This window comes from Myripristis murdjan, chromosome 14, assembly GCF_902150065.1.
Source record: "Myripristis murdjan chromosome 14, fMyrMur1.1, whole genome shotgun sequence".
Classification (NCBI taxonomy): Eukaryota; Metazoa; Chordata; class Actinopteri; order Holocentriformes; family Holocentridae; genus Myripristis; species Myripristis murdjan.
This window is the reverse complement of record NC_043993.1, coordinates 5,916,612-5,937,067: the sequence shown is the minus strand read 5'-3', so window position 1 is coordinate 5,937,067 and position 20,456 is coordinate 5,916,612. Positions and strand designations below refer to the sequence as shown.

Sequence of the window (20,456 nt, the reverse complement as noted above, 5' to 3'; positions counted from 1 at the left end):
GATATGAGACCGACAGCCAATAAGAACGAAGCCGACCCACATTTGTAGTTGAACCCTGGCTGTGCAACTGATTTTTATTGCTTTAAAAAGCTATGTAGTGTGTTTGAGTGAGTCATGAGTCAGCAGCAGATTGGCCCAGCAGTTAGAGAACATGCTCTGTGATTAAAAGGTCGGAGGTTCAAATATGTGTACCAAAGCAGTGTAAGTAGCTCTGGCTATAAGAGCAAGTTACATATAAAAACAAAAAAAAAAAACAAACAAACAAAAACAAGACATTGCTAATTATAATGAGCTCAACATGCTTAACCTTATTTAAATGGACTTCCTATGTGGATTATAGGGTATGCATGTAAATGCCATGCAAAATGCAATGGTACCATTGCATTTTGCATGGCATTTATTTAAAAATCATTTACTTAAAGGTTGTATGACAGTTAAAAGAGCTTGGAAGAAAAAGCCATGGTGATATTCAGAGAAAAAAAATTGCATTGAATGCACTTATCATACATATACAGTATGTACGCAGGTAACTCAATAAATACTGACATAAATCTTGAGTCATGTCTGGAGGATGGCTTGAAAAAAACTTTGTAGGTGACTATAGGAGAGTGCCCTGGTGGATTTTTTTGGGCCAAAGCTACACTATGAAAAAATACTGTAAAATAAAATAAAATTAGGCATAAAACCACAAACAAATATTCTGTGCATTCGCAAAGTTGGAGTGACATTTATTTTCTAAGGAGCAGCTCCAGACCACTGGTAATGTTATAAATGTGAGTGTTGCTTGTTTTTGTTAGTATTGATTTGGCTGTGCAGGATATTAGAAATAGCATGCATTCATTGTTAAGGTCGTATTTATGTCCCTTGTAAGTTTCATTTAACACTTTAGGAAAGCCAAGAGTGTTTTGTAAACTTTTATTAATTCAAGGAAAGGTTGATGAGCTCAAGCAGTATCAGAATCATAAATTTATTTACACCTGGAAGCCAAACAGTCTCATCATCACCATCTCCACAGGTATGGAATGCCATGCCCAAGAGCACGATAACAGAATGTGATTATAGACCGAAGCAAATTAATCATCACTTTCCTTGGCCAAGGTGTTGGTAGGTTCTTTTGATAAATAAAGCCAAAAACCAAATAAGATACAAGTAGGAAATAAAATAATTAAATAAATATATAAATAAAAAGTAGGGAAAAAAGTACAAAGTCATTATTATTATTATTGTTGTTGTTGTTGTTGTTGTTGTTGTAATTTATATAACACATATACAAGTAAAAACAGAAAAAAAAGAAAAATGCATACAAATGAAGGTCCTACATGCTAATATCACTACAAGAAAAGACACGTAATTAACCATTAAGTCATTATAAATATGCTACCTCCAGTATGGTTAAGTTTTGGTGGTACAACCTGCACCTGCACCAAGTCTGGGGGCCAAACCATCCCCAGATTAGAGACCACAGCCAACATGATCTCTGACCACAGTTACCACAGGAGACACTGTAGTGGGGCGCGCTGAGCAAGACTGGAGCAGCTGCCTGCGACTGGCTGGCGTAAAGCCTCTGGTGGTTAGTCATGTGTTCATGTGACCATCAGCCTGACCACCTTGCTGGTGAGAAAAGCAAACAGTCAAATGTCAAATTCCTGCCCAAACATAGACCTCAAATAACTAGACAAGGTGGGGAATTACCAGACACCACCAGGTAAAAGCTGGTGGACTTATTAGTCCTCTTCCACAGAGTTTTTTTTTTTTTTTTTTCTCATTCTCTCTGCTAACAATTGATGGTGCTAATTTTCCTGGGCTGGATACCAGTACTAATTAGAGGTTGTTGGGGTGGAGGTGCTGGTTGCACGGTGAAAAGCAAGTCATAACACACAGGTGGCAGACCAGCAGTGATGACACAACCTAATCCTCCTGTTTGGCATCTTTCTTTGTCTGTCTCTGTCTTTTCTCTATTCTCATCTTCCTCTGTTGTCCTCTATCCACAACAACACCAACACACAGCTAGCTGATAGACAGAAATGCCGCCTGCCCTTTCTGTCACTGTAACACACAGGCAAACATGGACACACACACACACACACACACACACACACACACACACACAGAACAAACGTCTCCCTTCCCTTGAGGCAATGTCACTAGATCAATTTACCCATTTAGGAATTAGGCTCAAGGGACTTTGGATTAGAGGGTGTTGGTCTTTGCTTAGTCACAGGGATGTGGTGAAGAGTAAACACACCCCAGGACATGTAAAGTCAAGGCAAAATTATTTCACTCACCTGTTGTAATTTAAATGCCATATATCAATTTTCCAAGGAAAACGAAAATGCTAATACCTGACCCATACATCTACGATGCCAAGGGTCTATTTATTCTAAACATAAATGACTCTACCCTCAAAATGTAGACATTTTGAAGAGGTTTTCACAAGAATTTGTTCAATTTCTTCAAAGTAATAAAGAAACACATATAATTGGCCAGTTTATACAAGCGTTTACATTTGTTGTGCTCAATGCCTGGTGCCGCGTAGGCCTTTACTGATAAAAATCCTCTGTTGCACAGGAAGCGGTGTGTTTTAGTTTTCAAATAGCAGCAGCAACAGCAGTTTGCCTGGAAAAAAAAAAAACACAGAGGGGTGGGAGCAATTTTTTAAAAATTATTTATTATTTATTTATTTATTTATTTTACCAAATTTACAGCTCATAACATAAAGAAAACATTCACGTCTCAATTAATTCAAACATAAGTAAATCAAAATTGAGAATAAATAAATAAATAAACAAATAAATGAAAAGAAGAACAAGAAACAAGAGAGAATCTGGCGGTTTTTATTTATATACAAAATCCTTTTTGTGAGAGATGATGTTTTATAAGGTGACATCTAATTTTAGAACGAAGCTAATTGTAATTGCATTAGGGGTGCATTTCACTTCTATTTGTGCTGCTTTTAGGTAGGCATGGATGCCAGTGCGTGTCTGTGGCAAAAACACTTAAAATAATAGAAGAGTGGCTTTGGTTTGATGACAGACTCCTGCATGGACCTATTGTGTGACTTGTAATGACACTGGGTATTCAGTGCCAACCTGCAAGACTGAATTAATCTCTCTCTCTCTCTCTCTCTCTCTCTCTCCAGGGACACCCAAACATGTCTGAATGTAAAGGCAGAATTGCACCACCAACACAATTGTTTGTCTGTCTACAGCAACTCCTCTCTCACCAGTGTGTGTTAAATCTGTAGCACTCGTCACACACCCTCAAACACTATATCTCTACACTTACACCCACTAAGGCCTTTGCATTCACAATTATAGCCTCATCTGGGTGTTATAGGCATGTAGACACACACACACACACACACACACACACACACACACACACAAAACACACAGACACACAGACACACACACCCTTACCCTCCCTACCCCATTGTGGCCCCTTGTTGTAAACACTCTGATTCTCCGATCAATGGCAGGATCCTATTCTTTGCAGGCGATGACACTGGTGACATGTAAAGCTCTCTGGCATTGTGCGGCCCTCTGGAACTCTTTAGCAGCGTAATCACCAGTGAAATGGCAATGGGCCACAGAGATAAAAACTCAAGTCAGCAACTGGTCAGCAAATCACAATTGAAAGCCGTTAAACGGTAGAATTGCTCCGTAAGCAAGGCGAGCACCAGCCTTTGTGGGAGCGCTCTGTGTTTGAAGAAGAGGCCGGCAGGGCGTAACGTTTAGTTTTTCATAAACGTAGCGAGTATAAAACAGGCTGCTGCAGTGTGCCATCATCATGTGGGATATCCAGTCAAGGGAATGGCATTGGGCTTGACAAACTGATCAAAACCTTAATTAAATCTCATGCCAAACCTTCCTCGGGGGTTTGTCAAAGGTGCATCCAGAATCTCAGCCAATCCAATTTCTTAGCAGCCCAAGTATTTTTTCAAAGAAAAATTTAAAAGTGACTGGAGACAAGCTGGCTACTTGCCAAGTTGAATTTCAAGACATGCCACCTGCAGCCTGGAGTTCCTAATTGGCAAATCTATTTATTATTTGGCTGCCTATTGCTAATTTCAACCCCTGACATAAGGAGGCTCTCGCCCGTGGGGAACAGATTTCAGAGTCAAGCTTTTCAAACACTGAGCTGAATTATTCCATAGTTTTTTTTTTATTTATTATTATAACAATTTAATGATAATGTTTATGTATCTTGCCCTTTTCAACACAAATTTACAAAGAACTGATGTAAGAAAAAAAAGCAGCAATAGCAACATCTTTAAAACCCCAGTATAAAAGCAAGGTAACACTCCTAAAAGGGAGGTCAAAAACAATAAATGGAACATATCTTGTATTAATTGTACGCATTTTTAATTGCCCAAAAAGAGAAAATATGGTGTTATATGGATTGTACCCAACTTATTTTCTTACACCAAACATACAATGTGATTCAACAAAACAAAAGAATAAACAAATAAGTAAGAATTCCTAAAATCCCTATAATCACCTATACAAAACACAATCTTAAAAAGATTGTGTTTTGTATAGGTGGTGTTTACATCTCACCCAGAAAATCACCGGGTACAACACAGAGGCAGCAACAGTGTGACCATGACAGACTGAGCAAGAATTTCTTTCCACAAGAAAATGCCCACCCTTTGCAAGTGATACCTAGTTTTCCAAAAATTATTAATAACGCAGCACTAGAATGCAAAGAATAAAAATGGATTCATGGTATTTTAGAGAGGTACTCTTTATTCTTTATGTGTAGACTTTTTTAAACTATGCTTACTGTATCTCAGAAACTCAGCTCTGACTGTGCCAGAGGAGTTTCCTCCACCTACCACAACCAGAAAACAGGCAAAACAGGCAATAAATCACCATGTGGCAACCAAAAGCACCATCTAGTGGCAGATCATAAAGTATATCTTTTCTTTCATATCCATGAAAATAAATGTCTTTTTTCACAGCATTTCATGCTTTCAGTCATTTAGTCGAGGCTCTTATCCAGAGTGTCTTACAGCAAAGGCAGCAACAGAATATGCTTCATCTCCTAGATTACCAGTGTTACTGTGCAGCAAATAGTTGTCGAGTCGAGTGTAACTCTATCATCCAGAGCAGGAAATTAATTTGGTCAATCCATCCAATCAGTGCTGCAAATCAGAAAGTTAGTGAAAGTTATTTTGCTTGCTTTTCTGCGTTTTACTACTGCCTTTCTTTCACACACCCACACGCACAAATGAAAATGTACCAAAATATACATAAAATGAACCAAAATATATATAAAGTACTGTTGAAAACATAAAAGTGATATAAAGAAAAACTGTGCAAACATAAAAGCTAAACAAAAACAAAAACAAACAAACAAACAAAAAAAAAAACAAGCTCAGCACTGACTTCTGAAACTAGTAATGGCAGCAGGAGCACAGGACTATTTAAACTGTGGTGTTCTGGTTGTAAACTGCAGTAATCTGCCTCTCTGATGCATGTTTATGGATATTCTCATTCATCCAGGTCATCGTTCTCTTTGGGCAAATTGAATCGTAGGCAACTGGACTTGTATTTGTCTTAGGAAGACATTTCGCCTCTTATCCAAGGGGCTTCATCAGTTCATGCGCATCGGTCTTTCTAGTCCGCACTAGTCTGACACTCTCTGACGCAGTTAAAATCTTAGCTGTGAGGATGTGAGCGGTCATTGAGGAGTCCTGAAACCTCACTGTGCAGCTGGACTAGTGATTTCTGCTTAATTCCTACAAGCTCACATGCGTATCCCAACCCATTCCAGGGAAACTGTACAACGTGACCTTTGACCCTCCTGTTCAATGAGCCAAACGAAACCAGAATTTAGACTGATGACATCCTCTCTGTGCGCTTTTAACACTATGCATATTATGAAAATATTTATATCTTCCACTGAATTTTAACCAACATCATTGCTGAATTAAAGTGTTGTTACTGTCACAGCCATTGTAGGACATTTCTTGTGGTTGCGAGAGAACTCTGTGACCTCAGTCCCACACGCTGCTTTCTCTCTGTCAGTGAGCAGTAAGGTTTAGGGTTAGTATGCACAGTCTTGCCAAGCATGCACATCAAAACCTTTTAAGTAACAGACATATTACTGCTCCACAATGTCATGAGTACAAGGCCCTGTATTCATGGACAGAAAGAGTGAGAGCAGCCGTCAGGCAACCGCCAGTCCAGGGGAGAGGCATGCTAAAGCAACAATCACAACCATAGAAAATAGTTTACCCTAACTTCATCTTCACTATACATATCAAACATACACTTAACAAATAAAAATGCAATATCGGATTACTGATAAAAATCCACAAAATTTTAATGTTTTTACCAGTTTAAAATTTTGTAATTTCTTTTTGTTCTCTGGTCGACATATTGAAGTTCTATTTAGTTTAAACTTTTCCCTTAGAGCTGTTGCTATTGGGTTCATCCTCTCGCAAAAGCACAGTCGTGAAAATTTTCTTTCCCCTCATTGTAAATGCATAGTGGCCCCACTGAGGTCTGCATCTATTGTATGTAATATCTGTGTGACCTACACTCCACTAGCTTATTTTTCTTCCGCGTGGTTTGATCTGTTTCTGCAGATGAAGAGGAGATATACCAGAGATCCAGTCCACCTCTGTTTGTCGTCCCCCAAGCGACCTCTGCCTGTCCTGAAGCCCCGGCCAGTTGCACTTTGTTTGCTGTTGGGACACCTGCATACTGTGCCCCCCTATGGTCCTGTTGCCCAACTTGCTCCATCAATCCCTCCCCTTCCACCTGCCAGTGGTCACCCTGCCTCTAGGCCAAGGTTTAACATGAGGAAGGTGGTGTCCAACACTTGCAGGAAATGTGGACAATTCAGGACAGCATTTACTGCTCCAATACAGAGACAATACAAGGAGCTATGGTTGGAGCAGATGAAAAAAAAATCTAGAATGCATCCTGCTGTCTGACTGTATTATCAGGACAGTGTCCCAGGTGAGGCTTGTACGCCCCCTTATCCCTGTTCACCATCTTCTGGGCCTTTTTCTCTGTTTCTGTCACCTCCTTGAACCAAAAATAGAATTTGTTGCTTTCAGGTGTGATAATCACTCCCGGTTCATGATGTGGTTTTCCCTTTTGCATTGGTCAAAGACTGCTGATTTCAGACATTCCTGACGAGCTGTCAGCTATCAGATATTTCTTTTCCACAAGAAAAGTGATGTGAAATCCCATGTTTTTTATGTCACAAATCCTACACAGGAAAAACAGAATGATCATTTGACACACTAAAAAATAACATCACAAATAATACGAATAGAAAGAAAGAAAGCAAGAAAGACAGAAAGAAAGAAAGAAAGAAAGAAAGAAAGAAAGAAAGAAAGAAAGAAAGAAAGAAAGAAATGTGACGTTCACATTTTTGACCAATAGATGGGGCTATAGTGCTTTGTGTGACTAAGGGCTGCATTTATTTGATTACAGTTTTTGTCAATTGCTTTACCTCCTCTGTCAACTCAGAAACAATGGTATCAAAACAGTAAATACATAGGCCTAATGAGAGGCGCTCTTCCCAAAATAACACATTTTGTTTGCAAAAGACTCTTACCATGACAAAACATTTCAAACATGCAGCGAAAGCACATTTTGTCACCGCCCAATACAACTTGCAGTCAGGTGAGTTAATCCTGCCACTCATAGTTTTTCGACAATTTACATCGTTACATATTGTAAAGCAAGTAGCAAAAGCCAATATTTCCCTCAAACAACTCAACTTCTGCCCAAATGAGTAGATTCCTTCAATCAGCTCTACTGTAGCTACTGTAACACAGTTGACAACAGAACACAAAATACAGCTATCAGTTTGAACAAGGTTCTCCTGTGTGCTACACATTCAAATGTGAACATATAGTAAAGAATTGCATCCAAACTCAGAAAGACTTTGAAGTGAAATTTTACTGTATTGATGGCAAAAACTGAAATACTGTAATTCATATAAAGTATTACACAGAAAAACTCAAAGGAGTTGAAAAAAAAAAATACAGAATACAATTTATAGGCCCCTGATTCTGATTGATTGATGGAAAGGGTAGTGATGCAGGTGCACAGGTGATTTCACAGTGATACAAATAATTTCTATCAACTGTGAGCAGATGTTTTGCTTTTGAATACCACAGTGAAGTCAATGGAGTCAGGGCCGTGTAAATGACACATGTGAGAAGTGTTGTGCAAAAGAGTGTGAAAAATGTGTGAATCCAATGAAAAGGTATGAACACATTTGCAAAAGAAAACTTCTGCTGTGGTTTGGAGGTGAAGATAATGACAAAGTGGATCCCAGTTTCATTACACTGGAAAAAGCAGTTGAAAAAAACTGTAATGACCCATGCTCAAGTTCAAAGGTTGCTAGGAAACAAATAACCAAAAATTGAAACTAAAAACTAACTAAATAAAAAGACCAAAGCATCAACACTTGCGTGTGCCAAATGATCGGTCTGTTTTTCCTGTTTAGGCTTTGTAACATGAAAGACATAGGGTGCTCTTTTTATGTTTGTGTTTATTTTATTTAAAAAGGGACAACGCATAGTAATGAATATGAGCACCTGAGTGCACTTCAGCTTTTCTTTTGGTCAAACAGTGTTCAAACCACGGACAGTTTGCCAGCTGGGGGTTGTTCAGATGCCCTTTTGCTCAAACTGAGACTAAATTAACCTATTCTAATTGCTAATATATATATATATATATATATATATATATATGCACCCACCCCACCCACACAATCTCTGGACTCTGACCCCTCTCCAAACTATATATGTGCACTTACAATTTATCCAGTCTATAAACTTTCTCAACTCAGATTCATACTTGCACTACTATTACTCCAATTGCGCTACTGTTATTCATATTATGGATTTTTTTGGATATGGATTTTTTGAATTTGTGTTGCTGCTACTGTGCCTCTCTACTTTTTAATTTATAACTTAATGAAAATTTATAAGTTAATGATCTTCAGTGTGGTACATGCAAAGTCCATGATCGCTGTTCATCAAGCCAAACATTTTGCTATTCTAACAACAGTGTGTTCATCAAGCGTGGTGGTCAAAAAACTATATCTGTTCCTCAGTCCAGCAAAACCCATCACCTGAGTTAAGTTCCTGTCTGTTACCTGGAAATTACCCAAAGCAAAAAGGTGACACCTACTGGACCAGTTTGTGCCGACACACATTGTATATAACATGTAGAAATGGCTCCTACAGGTGGAATGGATCTAAGTTTTGACAACTAACCTAAAATAAAACACCAGGGGCTGTATAGATTACATTACAGATTACATCAAAGTGCTAGTAAGATATTAGCCTAACTTATTGGCCCTTTGCTATACGGATACACCAAAGTATTTGGTGCCAGCACTAGCCTGCTGTCACAGCCTCACTTTGGAAAGCCAGCCCTACACAACACCTTGACTGGGAGATTAGAGCACTGCATCTCTGTTTTTCCCACTGGTATTTTTTTCTCTCCATTGCAAGGGCACCTCATGGTGTTTTCTCACTTGGGGGGATATCTCAGAGGGCACCTCCTGAGTTTTCTTCATCAGAAAGGCACCTGGGGAACCTCTCCCATTGTAGTTCATCCCAAAGGTGTTGGATGGGGTTGAAGTCAGGGCTCTGTGCGGGCCAGTCAAGTTCTCCCACACCAAACTCAGCCAGCCATGCCTTTATGGAGCTGCTTTGTGCACTGGGACTCAGTCATGCTGGGACAGAAAAGGGCCTTCCCCAAACTTCCCACAAAGCTGGAAGCAGAGAATTGTCCAAAATGTCTTGGTGAGCTGAAGCATTAAGATTTCCCTTCACTGCAACTAAGGGGCCGAGGCCGAGCCCAGAAAAACAAGCACATAACGTTATCCCTCCTCCACCAAACTTTATAGTCGGCACAATGCAGTCAGGCAGGGAACGTTCTCCTGGCATTCACCAAACCCAGACCTGTCCATCAGACCGCCAGATAGAAAAGTGTGATTAGTCACTCCACAGAACATGTTTCCACTGCTCTAGAGTCCAGTGGCAGTGTGCTTACACTGCTCCATCTGATGCTTGGCATTGTGCTTGGTGATGTGAGGCTTGCATGTGGCTGTTTGGCAATGGAAACTCATGCCATGAAGCTCCCGGCTCACAGTTTTTGTGCTGATGTTGATGCCAGAGGAGGTTTGGAGCTCTGCAGTTACTGAGTCAGCAGAGTGTCGGTACCTTTTACGCACTATGAGCTTCAGCACTCAGCGACCCCACTCTGTAACTTTACATGGTGCTGCCACCTGGTGGCTGAGTTGCTGTGGTTCCTAAACATTTCCACTTCAACTGCAATAATCCCACTTACAGCTGATGGTGGAATATCTCGGAGGGAAGAAACTTCACCAGCTGACTTGTTGCAGCGGTGGCATCCTGTTACATTACTATTACAGCACCACGCTGGAATTCAGTGAGCTCTTTAGAACGAGCCATTCTTTCACTAATGTTTTTAAAGGCAGACTGCATGGCTAGCTGCTGGATTTTATACACCTGTGGCAATGGGACTGAATGAAACACCTGACTTCAATGATTAAGAGATTTGTCTTGATACTTGTCCATGTATAATTTGTCAAGCACTAAGATTTTGATAATCAAACTTGCTGCTACTCGCTGCTTGCTGCTGCTTCCACTGTGCATTCTCATAAATAATTGTTTAGATACTCATTTCTGTAGGGGTCAGACTGACAAGCCATGTTTAAGTAACACTCATATTAGTAAGGACCTACATACTGGATGTAAGATGAAAAACATCTTCAACCACTGTAGTAGGAAAATTTTTATTGACTCTTGGGAAGTTGACATGCCTCAGTAAAGAATCGAGCTACACCTGATTTTCAACTTTGATGGTTGATCCGTTCTATTATCACATAAGAGCCTGAAGGGTATTCCATGAAGCAGGATATAGCAATTTAGCCAGACACCTTTAACCCTCCTATTATGTTTGGGGTCAATTTGACCCCATTCAATATAAAACATTATATCCTCTGAAATTTTGTCTTTTTAATAGCAACTAAGTGCATCTAACCAAAATTCTACTCAGGGATAAATGAGGTATTTCTGTTTCTGATTCTGACTTTCTCTGGTTCATGTCCAAGCTCTTGTTGCCCTAACTTGCTTGGTATGCATTTTGCTCTTGTGTCTGCACATTATTGGCACACAAGGGTGTGTCCTCTGAGGGGATTTAAGAACAGCGATGACTCTTCTTGATCACACAGTTTTTTGTGTGCTTGAAACTGACTTTTTTCCCCTTACAGTGATATAGTCATTCATCCTTCCGTCTTGCTGAAATGGCATTAACTAGTAAAGTCGCAATTGTGACTGGAGCAGCGCAGGGGTTAGGAAGAGGATTCTCAGAGATCCTTCTGCAAAACGGTGCGAAGGTAAAGTATTTCCTCAGTTATGCCCCTAAGTAACATTTATGTAGGTGCAAAACAAAGGTTTTCTGCTGTTAGGCTTTTGGATATGAATGTATGTGACAAGTAGTGAGTGTATGGAAGTATCAAGATTACATTACTGCAAATGTTAAGAATAGAGCTGCAAATGTGATGGAAAATCCGATTATACATTTGCATTTCCAAACATTTGCAGATCTAATTTCTACATGAACTTTTCATAGTTTCATAGTTTCATAGTTCATTTAGTTTTAGTCTTTTAGTTATGGCAGTGAAATATGCTAGTTTCTGTTCCTTTTTTTGTTTGTTTGTTCTCTGAGAACTTTGAAACTCTCTTGAAAGCTCTCTTGTTCACGCGAACATTTTACTGACTGACTTCATATCAGGTAGCCCTCCTGGATGTGAATGAAACTGTGGGCAAGAGTTTAAAGGAAACCTTTGATAATCAGTATGGACCGGACAAAAGCCTCTTCCTGAGCTGTAATGTTGAGTCAGAGGAGCAACTCAAAGGTTAAAACTCACGCTATTATTGTTATTATTATTGTTATTGTTATTATTATTATTATTATGATTATTATTGTTGTTGTTGTTATTATTATTATTATTATTATTATTATTATTTCTCTCTCTCTCTTTGTCTTTCTCTCTCTCTCTCTCTCTGTGTGTGTGTGTATGTGTGTGTGTGTGTGAGCAGAGGGCTGTACTACGAAGGAGGCTCAATATAGCCAGGCTTTGTGTTCACTATCAGGCTCAACAAAACCTAAAGCTCCAGTCAAAGTTAAGTGGTATCACGACGGCGGTTATCATCAAGGTTTGTTAAGCCCGGCTGTCAGCTTTGTGCTCTGTGCGCATTCACAGAAAAGGGGGCGTTTTGGCGTCATATGATTCTACTTCCGTGAAAAATGGACCGTTTACGGGCTGCATATTTCACGCAAGAGGAGCAGCTTGTCCTCATGGAAAGCTATGAAAATTTCAAAAATAAAATTAATGCTAAGAGCAACACTGTGGCCGCGCATAAGGCGAGAGAGGAGAGCTGGCGATTAATTTCAAAGGAAGCACAAAGGGGGATTCTGTCACTGTTATAGCCATTTTAAATAATTGCTGCAATATTCATTCAGTATTATGAATTTTAGTTTAGAAATAGGTAACTTCAGTAGCCTTATGGGAGTGTTGCCTAGGAATTGGAGGTAAAGCCTGAGGTTAAGTCAGGTGACTGAAGGTGTGTGTGGGTGAGTCTAGCAGTGTCGGACGGAGCAGGCGGTGGTTACCATGGTTACATGACAATTTTGACCACTATTTACGCTGCTTAGAGCCACTTGTCAGTAGTTTCAGATAATTGTTCGTTACATTTGAAGTTTAACTTGAATTATGGAGCCATTTCGGTTGATGTTTGTTTGCTCCTTTTTTGTTAAATCTTTTTTTCTAAATCGAAATAAGTGGCGTTTGGAGTGCGTTTGAATCACCACTGGCTGCTCCCGTCCAATCATCATGCCGTGACAGTCACCGTTATAAGGGGTTTCCTAAAAAAGTAGCCTACTATAACACAGTCTGTGATACAACGGAATATTTCTAACAAACGTGAAGTCTGTGCACCACTAATAGTATACCTGCATTGTGCATATGTGTTACCAAACACCGGACAAAAATTACTTTTCGTGATTTCACCTGGGTGAGATAGCGCCGCTTTTATATCCGGGTGGGGTTAAACTTAACTCATAACCTGGTCGGGAACAGGTTATGAGTTAAGCATAAGTTACCATGGTGATCTAGCCGGGTTAAAAGAGAGCCACCTTCGTGATACAGGAAAGCCTGGCTTTAGACTCAACATACCTCGCTAACCCACTGAACCTGCTTCGTAGTACACCCCTCTGGACAAGTGTTTGGTTTATTCTTCTTTTTGCAAAAATGTCAAAAGTCTCTCTCTCCGTTAAATCAACAGCTGCCTTTCAGAAAACCATACAGACCTTTGGACGACCACACATCATGTGCAACAACGCTGGCATTGTAAATGAGAGCAACTGGGAGAAAGCTGTCTCCATAAACCTCGTAAGTCACAGGAAAAAAAGAGATGGAAATACACTCAACTGGCTGTGGCTGTGATTATGAAATGTTTTCTAAACAGCAGATGTAACCTTAATGACTTGCTGTTGTGCTCTTGCAACACTCCCTCTTGAAAATAGTTGATTTTTCCCCTCTTTTTTTTTCTTTTCTTTTTTTCTCTCTGAAGAAGAGAGTGTTTTGGCAACTGGCCGTTCTTGCACCACAGGCACTGTTCTGTGAACAGTGACGATATTTTGAATTAAACAGCTGTAAATATCAGCAATATGCACCAGAGATGTCCACATGTACAAGATATTGCTCATTTTTATGTGTTGCACTCCAAATCTATTTTGGTTTGGTTACACATACCCCTTATGGCACTGAACATTTTTATGTGGATTAGATGTTAAAATAAAGATGCCCATTAGAAGAAGCACATGACCACTGTTTAGATTACATTTAATGCAAACAGCTGTAAGTAATTTAAACTTCTTTCAACACCCTGTAGTAAATTAAATACAAGAAATGAAGACAATATTATGAGCAAACTGATCCTTGCTACCTGTTCAACCTGATCCACTGAAAATATGTTGATTACATCGCTGTCGGTTATTTTAATGTGTAATTGTAGATATTGAAATGACATGGAAACAAATGAAACATTTTCTTTTTAACCTTAAGCAGACTAAATTAAGCCTAAACAGGTATAAGTCATTTCAACATCTTTTAAATGTGTCATCAACATTAAACTGTTGAAACGGTATCCAGACAATTTTTTTAATTTTTTTTATTTTGCTTGTGACACATAAACAACAATACAAGACAAGAACAGTGATGGTGAATACAAATACAATACAAATACAAACAAGACCAAAACATAAAACAGTAGTAGCATAAAGGGTGTGTGTGTGTGTGTGTGTGTGTGTGTGTGTGTGTGTGTGTGTGTGTGTGTGTGTGTGTGTGTGTGTGTGTGTGTGTGCGTGTGAGAGAGAGAGTGTGTGAGTGTGTGTGTGTGTGTGTGTGTGTGTGTGTACGGTATCCAGACAATTAATAACACTGTGTTTGGTATTGCAGAATGCCTCTTCAGTTCCGTTTTACAATATTTTATAACACAGCTGCTGTAGTAGTTGTCTGGTGGAGAATGGAGTGACTTCTGCTAGAGTTACTACTGTACTCTAAACTAAATCTTTGCCATGCTGTGATGTAGATGGGTGTTGTGCGAGGGACCTACCTGGCTCTGGAACACATGAACAAACTGACCGGGGGTCAAGGAGGGGTTGTTGTCAACGTAGGATCAATGGCAGGTACAGCCATCAGTGCAGTATCATTGAGCTGTATAATATGGACAGGTGTAAGACAGAGAAATACTTAATTAAATAAACAAAAGCCAGTTTTTTTTTTTTTTTTTTTAAAGTTGGAGTTATTGGGGGCTCTTCAGTGTTTCAGATCATAATGTTCACTGATATGAGCCTCTTGCACTGTCTCATAGCTCTTGGCCCTCTACCGTGCACTCCTGTTTACACAGCCACCAAGCATGGAGTGGTTGGTTTCACTCGAGCCATGGCGGTAAGCATGATCTTTTGGAGAAAAACATATGTTCTTTTTACATACAAATGCATTTTTTATGTGTTTGTATAGGAACATTTTATTCATGTACTTTTTTTATATAAGCATCTATATTTTTTCTATGGCTTTCAGTTTGGCCATGATGGTTGTGCTTTCTACTGAGCAGGAGCAAGTGACTTATGCACAGTTTCCCCCATGTGCTTGTTTCGACGTGTTTTGGCTCTACATGGAGTATCAGTTTATATTTATATTTGTAGCCATGATGCTCATTTCTGTGAGCTGTGCAGTTTTCGCTGAGCATCTTACACTTTCACTTCCATATTTGCACTTGAACTTGAGGAGACAGTCCAGTGATGCATGGCTAACTTTGAAATCAAGTTTTGTGGATACATATGACCAGTGACTTTTCTTCATCACTTTCTTCTAGCTTATTCCATGCAGCACTCGCTTAGCATTTCTCTACCATGAAGAATGAACCATTATAATCCAAGATGGAGACATCCTCCAGATGGATATGACCAACTTTTTGGGATAGTTTTACAATTAGTCTAGAGTTAGGCTGCATAAATTGAGTGAAATAAAGTTTGTGCATGTAAACTGATAAAAGGTGCTGCATGTAGTGTTGAGAAACATGTTAGTGATATTGTTCCCAAGGTTAGAAACAACAGATGCTGATTATGTGTTTTAGTGCTTTTACTGGCAAACAGAAGCAGTGGAAACCCACATTACTCTGCAGATGTGTGTGTGATGTGTAAGTGATCTTGCACTTCAATATAACTGGGACTTGATTTGTGTTTGTGTGTGTATGCAATTTTACTAGGCTGCCTCCACCATTTCAGGCTATGGCATACGATTCAACATCATTTGTCCTGCTTTTGTCCAAACTGACATCCTCAATGCCATGTTTCAACCAGAGAAAGCTGGACAGTTCTTCAACCTGACAGAATATGCCCAAAAAATGATAAAGATGTTTGGGATGTTAAAGTGAGTATTTGCAGCTTTTGACACAACAAGCCATACAATTTTAACATAAAATGTATATACTTCTTCTGCTAATCTTTTCCCAAAGCAAGCATTTTCAAATTCAGATATCATTTTTCCTCCCTTTAATCCAGCCATTGGTCTCTATTCCACTATGATATGAAAATGAGCTTTCAGAGACTTACTGGTTTTCCTAAAAGTGTACTTATTCTTATTCAAAAATTTTGATTATATATTGTGAAATCTTTAGTAGCCTACTGCTACATGATTTGATGTGATTTAATGTGTGTAAGTTGTAGTAAATGGGCCAAACACTCAAAATCACTGGTATGGTCCTAAAAATGCCCTCTGGTATTGACCTCACTGGTAATGAAAATGTAATATAAATAATCGAGAATTTCATTTAGTCTTCTGCTGCAATAAAATCCTCTTTTGCAATTTGGTTGTTGGTAAAGCAGGGTTTGAATAAAACACATAGTTTTAAGTACAGTGGATAAATATCTGTAAACAACACTGTCTGCCAATAGGGTGTGTCATGTTGGCATGAGTGATCCCTTGGTGCCAGTGTAAGGTGAATGTGGTCAGCTTTATTTGTATTGCTTACAGTTATGATCCACATTGAGAAACAACAAATGAAAATGTCCCTTTTTTTTTTTTTTTTTTTTTTTTTTTTTTTTTAACTTTGTAGCTTTGTAGTTATGTAGTTTTGACTTTATACATTCATGCTTTGATTGTTTCAGCAGCTGTGGTGCAATGTTTAGTTCCCATTTCTAAGCACTGATCTGAAATACAATAAAATTTAAAAGTATATTTGAATATATTACACAACTTTAGTTGCCATCTTCACTGTAGTAATGGTAGATGAGGCTCATGGGCACTTTAGTATTTAGTGTCATTTGAAAAACTGTAATTTTTCAGAAAGAAAGTGTAAAGATTTAGAATCAGCCGTAACAACCCTGTAGTATTGTGTATTTATTATCCAGGAAACCCCTGCAACTCACTGCTGGGAATGCTGGGTATGCTGGGTATTTAGTTGTAGTTTAAAGTAAGTAAAGTAATTTCAAATGGCGAGAAACAATGGTGAAGGTCCTTCCACCACTTTGCAACTCTATACCATTTTAGTCATTAAGTGAAATGTTTGTGTTGTTTCTTTTCAGGGTGCCTGATGTCTCCAAGAACTTCCTCCAGCTTGTGACAGATGAGACTAAGAACGGAGAGGCCCTCGTGGTGCTCAAAAAAGGATGCAGTTATGTCACATTTCCAGCATTGTAACTGCAATTCTTTGCACATTCATATAGGAAAGCACTTGACCTTGTCACATTGAGTGTAGCCACTGGGTCTGGAAAACAATTATTGTGTAAATTAACATTTTGGAAGATTGTAACGATTTACTCAATTCACAAGATTGAGCTGAAATCAATGCAAAACAATGTGCTTTCTTTGTGTCTTCATAACATTTTACACTCATGTATCTTCAGTGGTGTCTGCTCCATTAATGGTGCTGCCACTCTTGCAGTTCCAAATATGAAATACGTATTTTAATAAAAATTTGTTTTTGTTATTGTTGTGTTGTGTTTCTGTATATATTTGAGTTGTTATCTGGGATCTGGGATGAAAAAATTACACTTAAGCAATGTTGCCAGATTGGATAATTTTCTGTGCAGTGGATCATTAACACTTGGACAACTGTAGGGACTACAGGAGACTTTTCCAGTATTTATTGTTTCCTGAGTTCAGGACATTAGGGTTTCCATTTCCAAAATGGTGATATTGATGTTGACATTCATTTTATTGATTATTGTTTATTTTTGCCCCATTCACCTTAAGTTAACAACAACACAAATGAAAATTTCCAAAATTCCCAAGCTTAAATTTCCATGGAAACTTTTTAAAAACCTCATTCAAATTGATGACAAGAAAAAAAAAAAAAAAAAAACGAAAATTCCCAAAATTCCCGAGCCGAATTTTCCCGGGAATTTTCGGAAAAATTTTAAAAAAAGTGACAGCAAAAATCTTCTGAAAATTTCCAATATTCCAGAGCGAAAATTCCCATGGGAATCTTCGGAAACTTTCCGGGAAATTTACCGGAAACTTTCCACCCCTTTGCAACACTAATACATACATACCACTGATTCTTGGGAATTTGGATAAAACAGGTTTTAATTTTGAGAAAAAAAAGTGAGTTAAATTACAAAATCTGAAGGTATATCATTATAGGCCAAGGTCTTGGCTGTTCAGCAATGTACCGGTGCAACCTCCTCATTTTGCATTTTTTTCATAAAATAGGCGTTTTTCCAGTTATTCGGCTACTTTGTTTTTGTCAACACTGTCACCATAATGTTTTTTTTTTATTTGAAACACATATTTTTGTATTAAAGAGACTATTACTTTAATAACTCAACAGCACCAAAGAAACATATTGTAAGCATATTCATTTAAAACAAATATAACTGCCTCTGACGGTGGTGACACTAATCTGACGGTGGTGACAGTGGCCTCATTACAACATACTATAATATTTCCAAAATTTATACCACTCAAGTCAATGGCTTCTTGCTTAACAACTTTATTTAACTATTTGGTACAAAAAATAAGAATCCTGAGCACTGTTATAAGCATTTTTCAGACTTCACTCATCACCGTCAGCGTGTTCACATTAGTCATCTTGTTTCCCCCCTGTCGCTACCTACATCAGACCTCTTCTTAAAAAGTATACATTTATTCCATAATCTAATGTAATATTTTTTATACAAAAGTGACGGTGTTGACATGTTATGGTTGTGACAGGAGCAGTGTCCCAAAATAGATTTAAGAGAAAATAGCAAACTTCCAGGAGCCTGAGCGGTCTTGAAGCATGCAGTAGAGCTGAAGGTTTGAAAAGGACTCCTCAGGAATGTAATTGACCTTGTAGTTTTTTTTTTTTTTTCTTTAAATAAATATCTGACGGTGGTGACGAATATGTGGGACACATTTTGAGCAACCACAAAATAATAGTAAATATTGTTCAAAACTCATCGTTTGTAGTTTTTAATACATATTATGATGTACTCTTTCATGTGGTAAATATATTATTCAATAAAATTATTACTTTTTGTTGTTTTAATCAAGTTGAAATCATTATCTCCTATCCGAGGACAACTGGTTTAGTAGGCCATGGGCCAACATATAATCATTAAATTAATACAAATTAAAAATGAACCTATAAAAGAACCTTACAAATGTGCAAAGGACCCTCTGATTATGCCCTTGATTCTTTTTATTCATTAAAATGTTCTAAATTTCCAACAGAAATAGCATTTTTCTTAGTGGGACATGATTTATCCAAATTCCCAAGAATCAGTGATAGATAGATACAGCGCCAGTAACTATAGCCCCATCTTTTGGTCAGTAATGCAAATATTACTTTTCAGGCTTGTAAGGTGATTTCTTTCTTTCTTTCTTTCTTTCTTTCTTTCTTTCTTTCTTTCTTTCTTTCTTTCTTTCTTTCACAGCCAGTGAATGATTTGTTATTATTTCCATCAACATGGACAAAGAAGCACTCAATCATCATGTTTTTTAAGAATTTATTAGGCAAGTCAAATAAAGACAGTAATTCAATTTTGTCAACAGCAGCCAACACTCAGTGCACCTGTATAAGACTGTCAAGCTGATTATGAATTATGATTATGATTATGAAGATAGAAATTAGTTTAGTTATATATAATCTGCTAAACACCAGAAATTTGATCATCATTTGCATTATTGTTAAGAAATGTTAATGAGCACTTAATGTTAATGAGGGTAGGGGGGGTGGGGGCTCTGGCAGACTGCCAAGTCTTATGCCCCCGAGGGAGGAAATAGCACAAGGAAAACACAACCACGATGCTGTTCTCACACAAATTCTGAGTGAGACAGGCAAATGTGTGAGAAGATATTTGTTTTTTTTCCTTCTTTTTTGTCTCTAATATTTATGTGATATATATTTTCTGAGAGACTTTATTTTAATTTATTTTTTTTATAGAGAGTGATTTGATACTGTAAGGAAGGCGCAGGACAGAAAAGCTTTTTGCTTCCTTCTGCCCGTTCTTGATTGCACAATGTGTATTTTCTAAATGTCAACTTTTTAATGTATTTTTTAATGAGAGATCAATCAACCAACCAATCATCAATCAATCAATCAAGGGGGGCAGGGGGCGCTCCTGAAGACCATCGTAGTATGGACTCGTTTGCTGAGGCAGCGGCATCTCAGCTACAGACAGGAAGAGGCTGGACAAACTGAAGAGGAGGGCCAGCTCTGCCCTGGGTTGTTCACTGGACTCAGTGGAGGTGGTGGGGAGAATGATGGCATCCCTGATGGACAATAACACCCACCCCATGCAAAACAGTGTGAAACTGTGAAACCTCTGCACAGCCCCTTTAGTGACAGACTGGCCCATCCACGCTGTGGGAAAGAGCGATATCGTAGCTCCTTC

The 20,456-nt window shown here is 38.5% G+C and overlaps 1 protein-coding gene across 2 annotated transcripts; it reads left to right on the top strand.

Moving 5' to 3' along the window:
* The first annotated feature begins 11,242 nt into the window (after nucleotides 1-11,242).
* On the top strand, nucleotides 11,243-17,361 carry LOC115371549 (15-hydroxyprostaglandin dehydrogenase [NAD(+)]-like). 2 transcript variants are annotated; one of them, XM_030068989.1, is made up of 7 exons: nucleotides 11,243-11,406; nucleotides 11,805-11,928; nucleotides 13,358-13,464; nucleotides 14,666-14,762; nucleotides 14,948-15,024; nucleotides 15,845-16,008; nucleotides 17,163-17,361. In XM_030068989.1, the coding sequence occupies exons 1-7, from the start codon at nucleotides 11,314-11,316 to the stop codon at nucleotides 17,275-17,277; spliced, it is 777 nt and encodes a 258-aa protein (XP_029924849.1). In that variant the 5' UTR covers nucleotides 11,243-11,313; the 3' UTR covers nucleotides 17,278-17,361. The 2 variants fall into 2 exon arrangements, with proteins under 2 accessions (XP_029924849.1, XP_029924850.1); XM_030068990.1 differs by having other exon boundaries at nucleotides 15,939-16,008; nucleotides 17,163-17,268.
* Nucleotides 17,362-20,456: the final 3,095 nt, after the last annotated feature.

Bases quoted from the DNA above. Each gene is read 5' to 3' on its own strand.
- LOC115371549 (XM_030068989.1), top strand. From the start codon at position 11,314: ATGGCATTAACTAGTAAAGTCGCAATTGTGACTGGAGCAGCGCAGGGG. The intron at 11,407-11,804 runs GTAAAGTATTTC...ACTTCATATCAG, and splicing joins TTCTGCAAAACGGTGCGAAG to GTAGCCCTCCTGGATGTGAA. The intron at 13,465-14,665 runs GTAAGTCACAGG...GCTGTGATGTAG, and splicing joins AAGCTGTCTCCATAAACCTC to ATGGGTGTTGTGCGAGGGAC.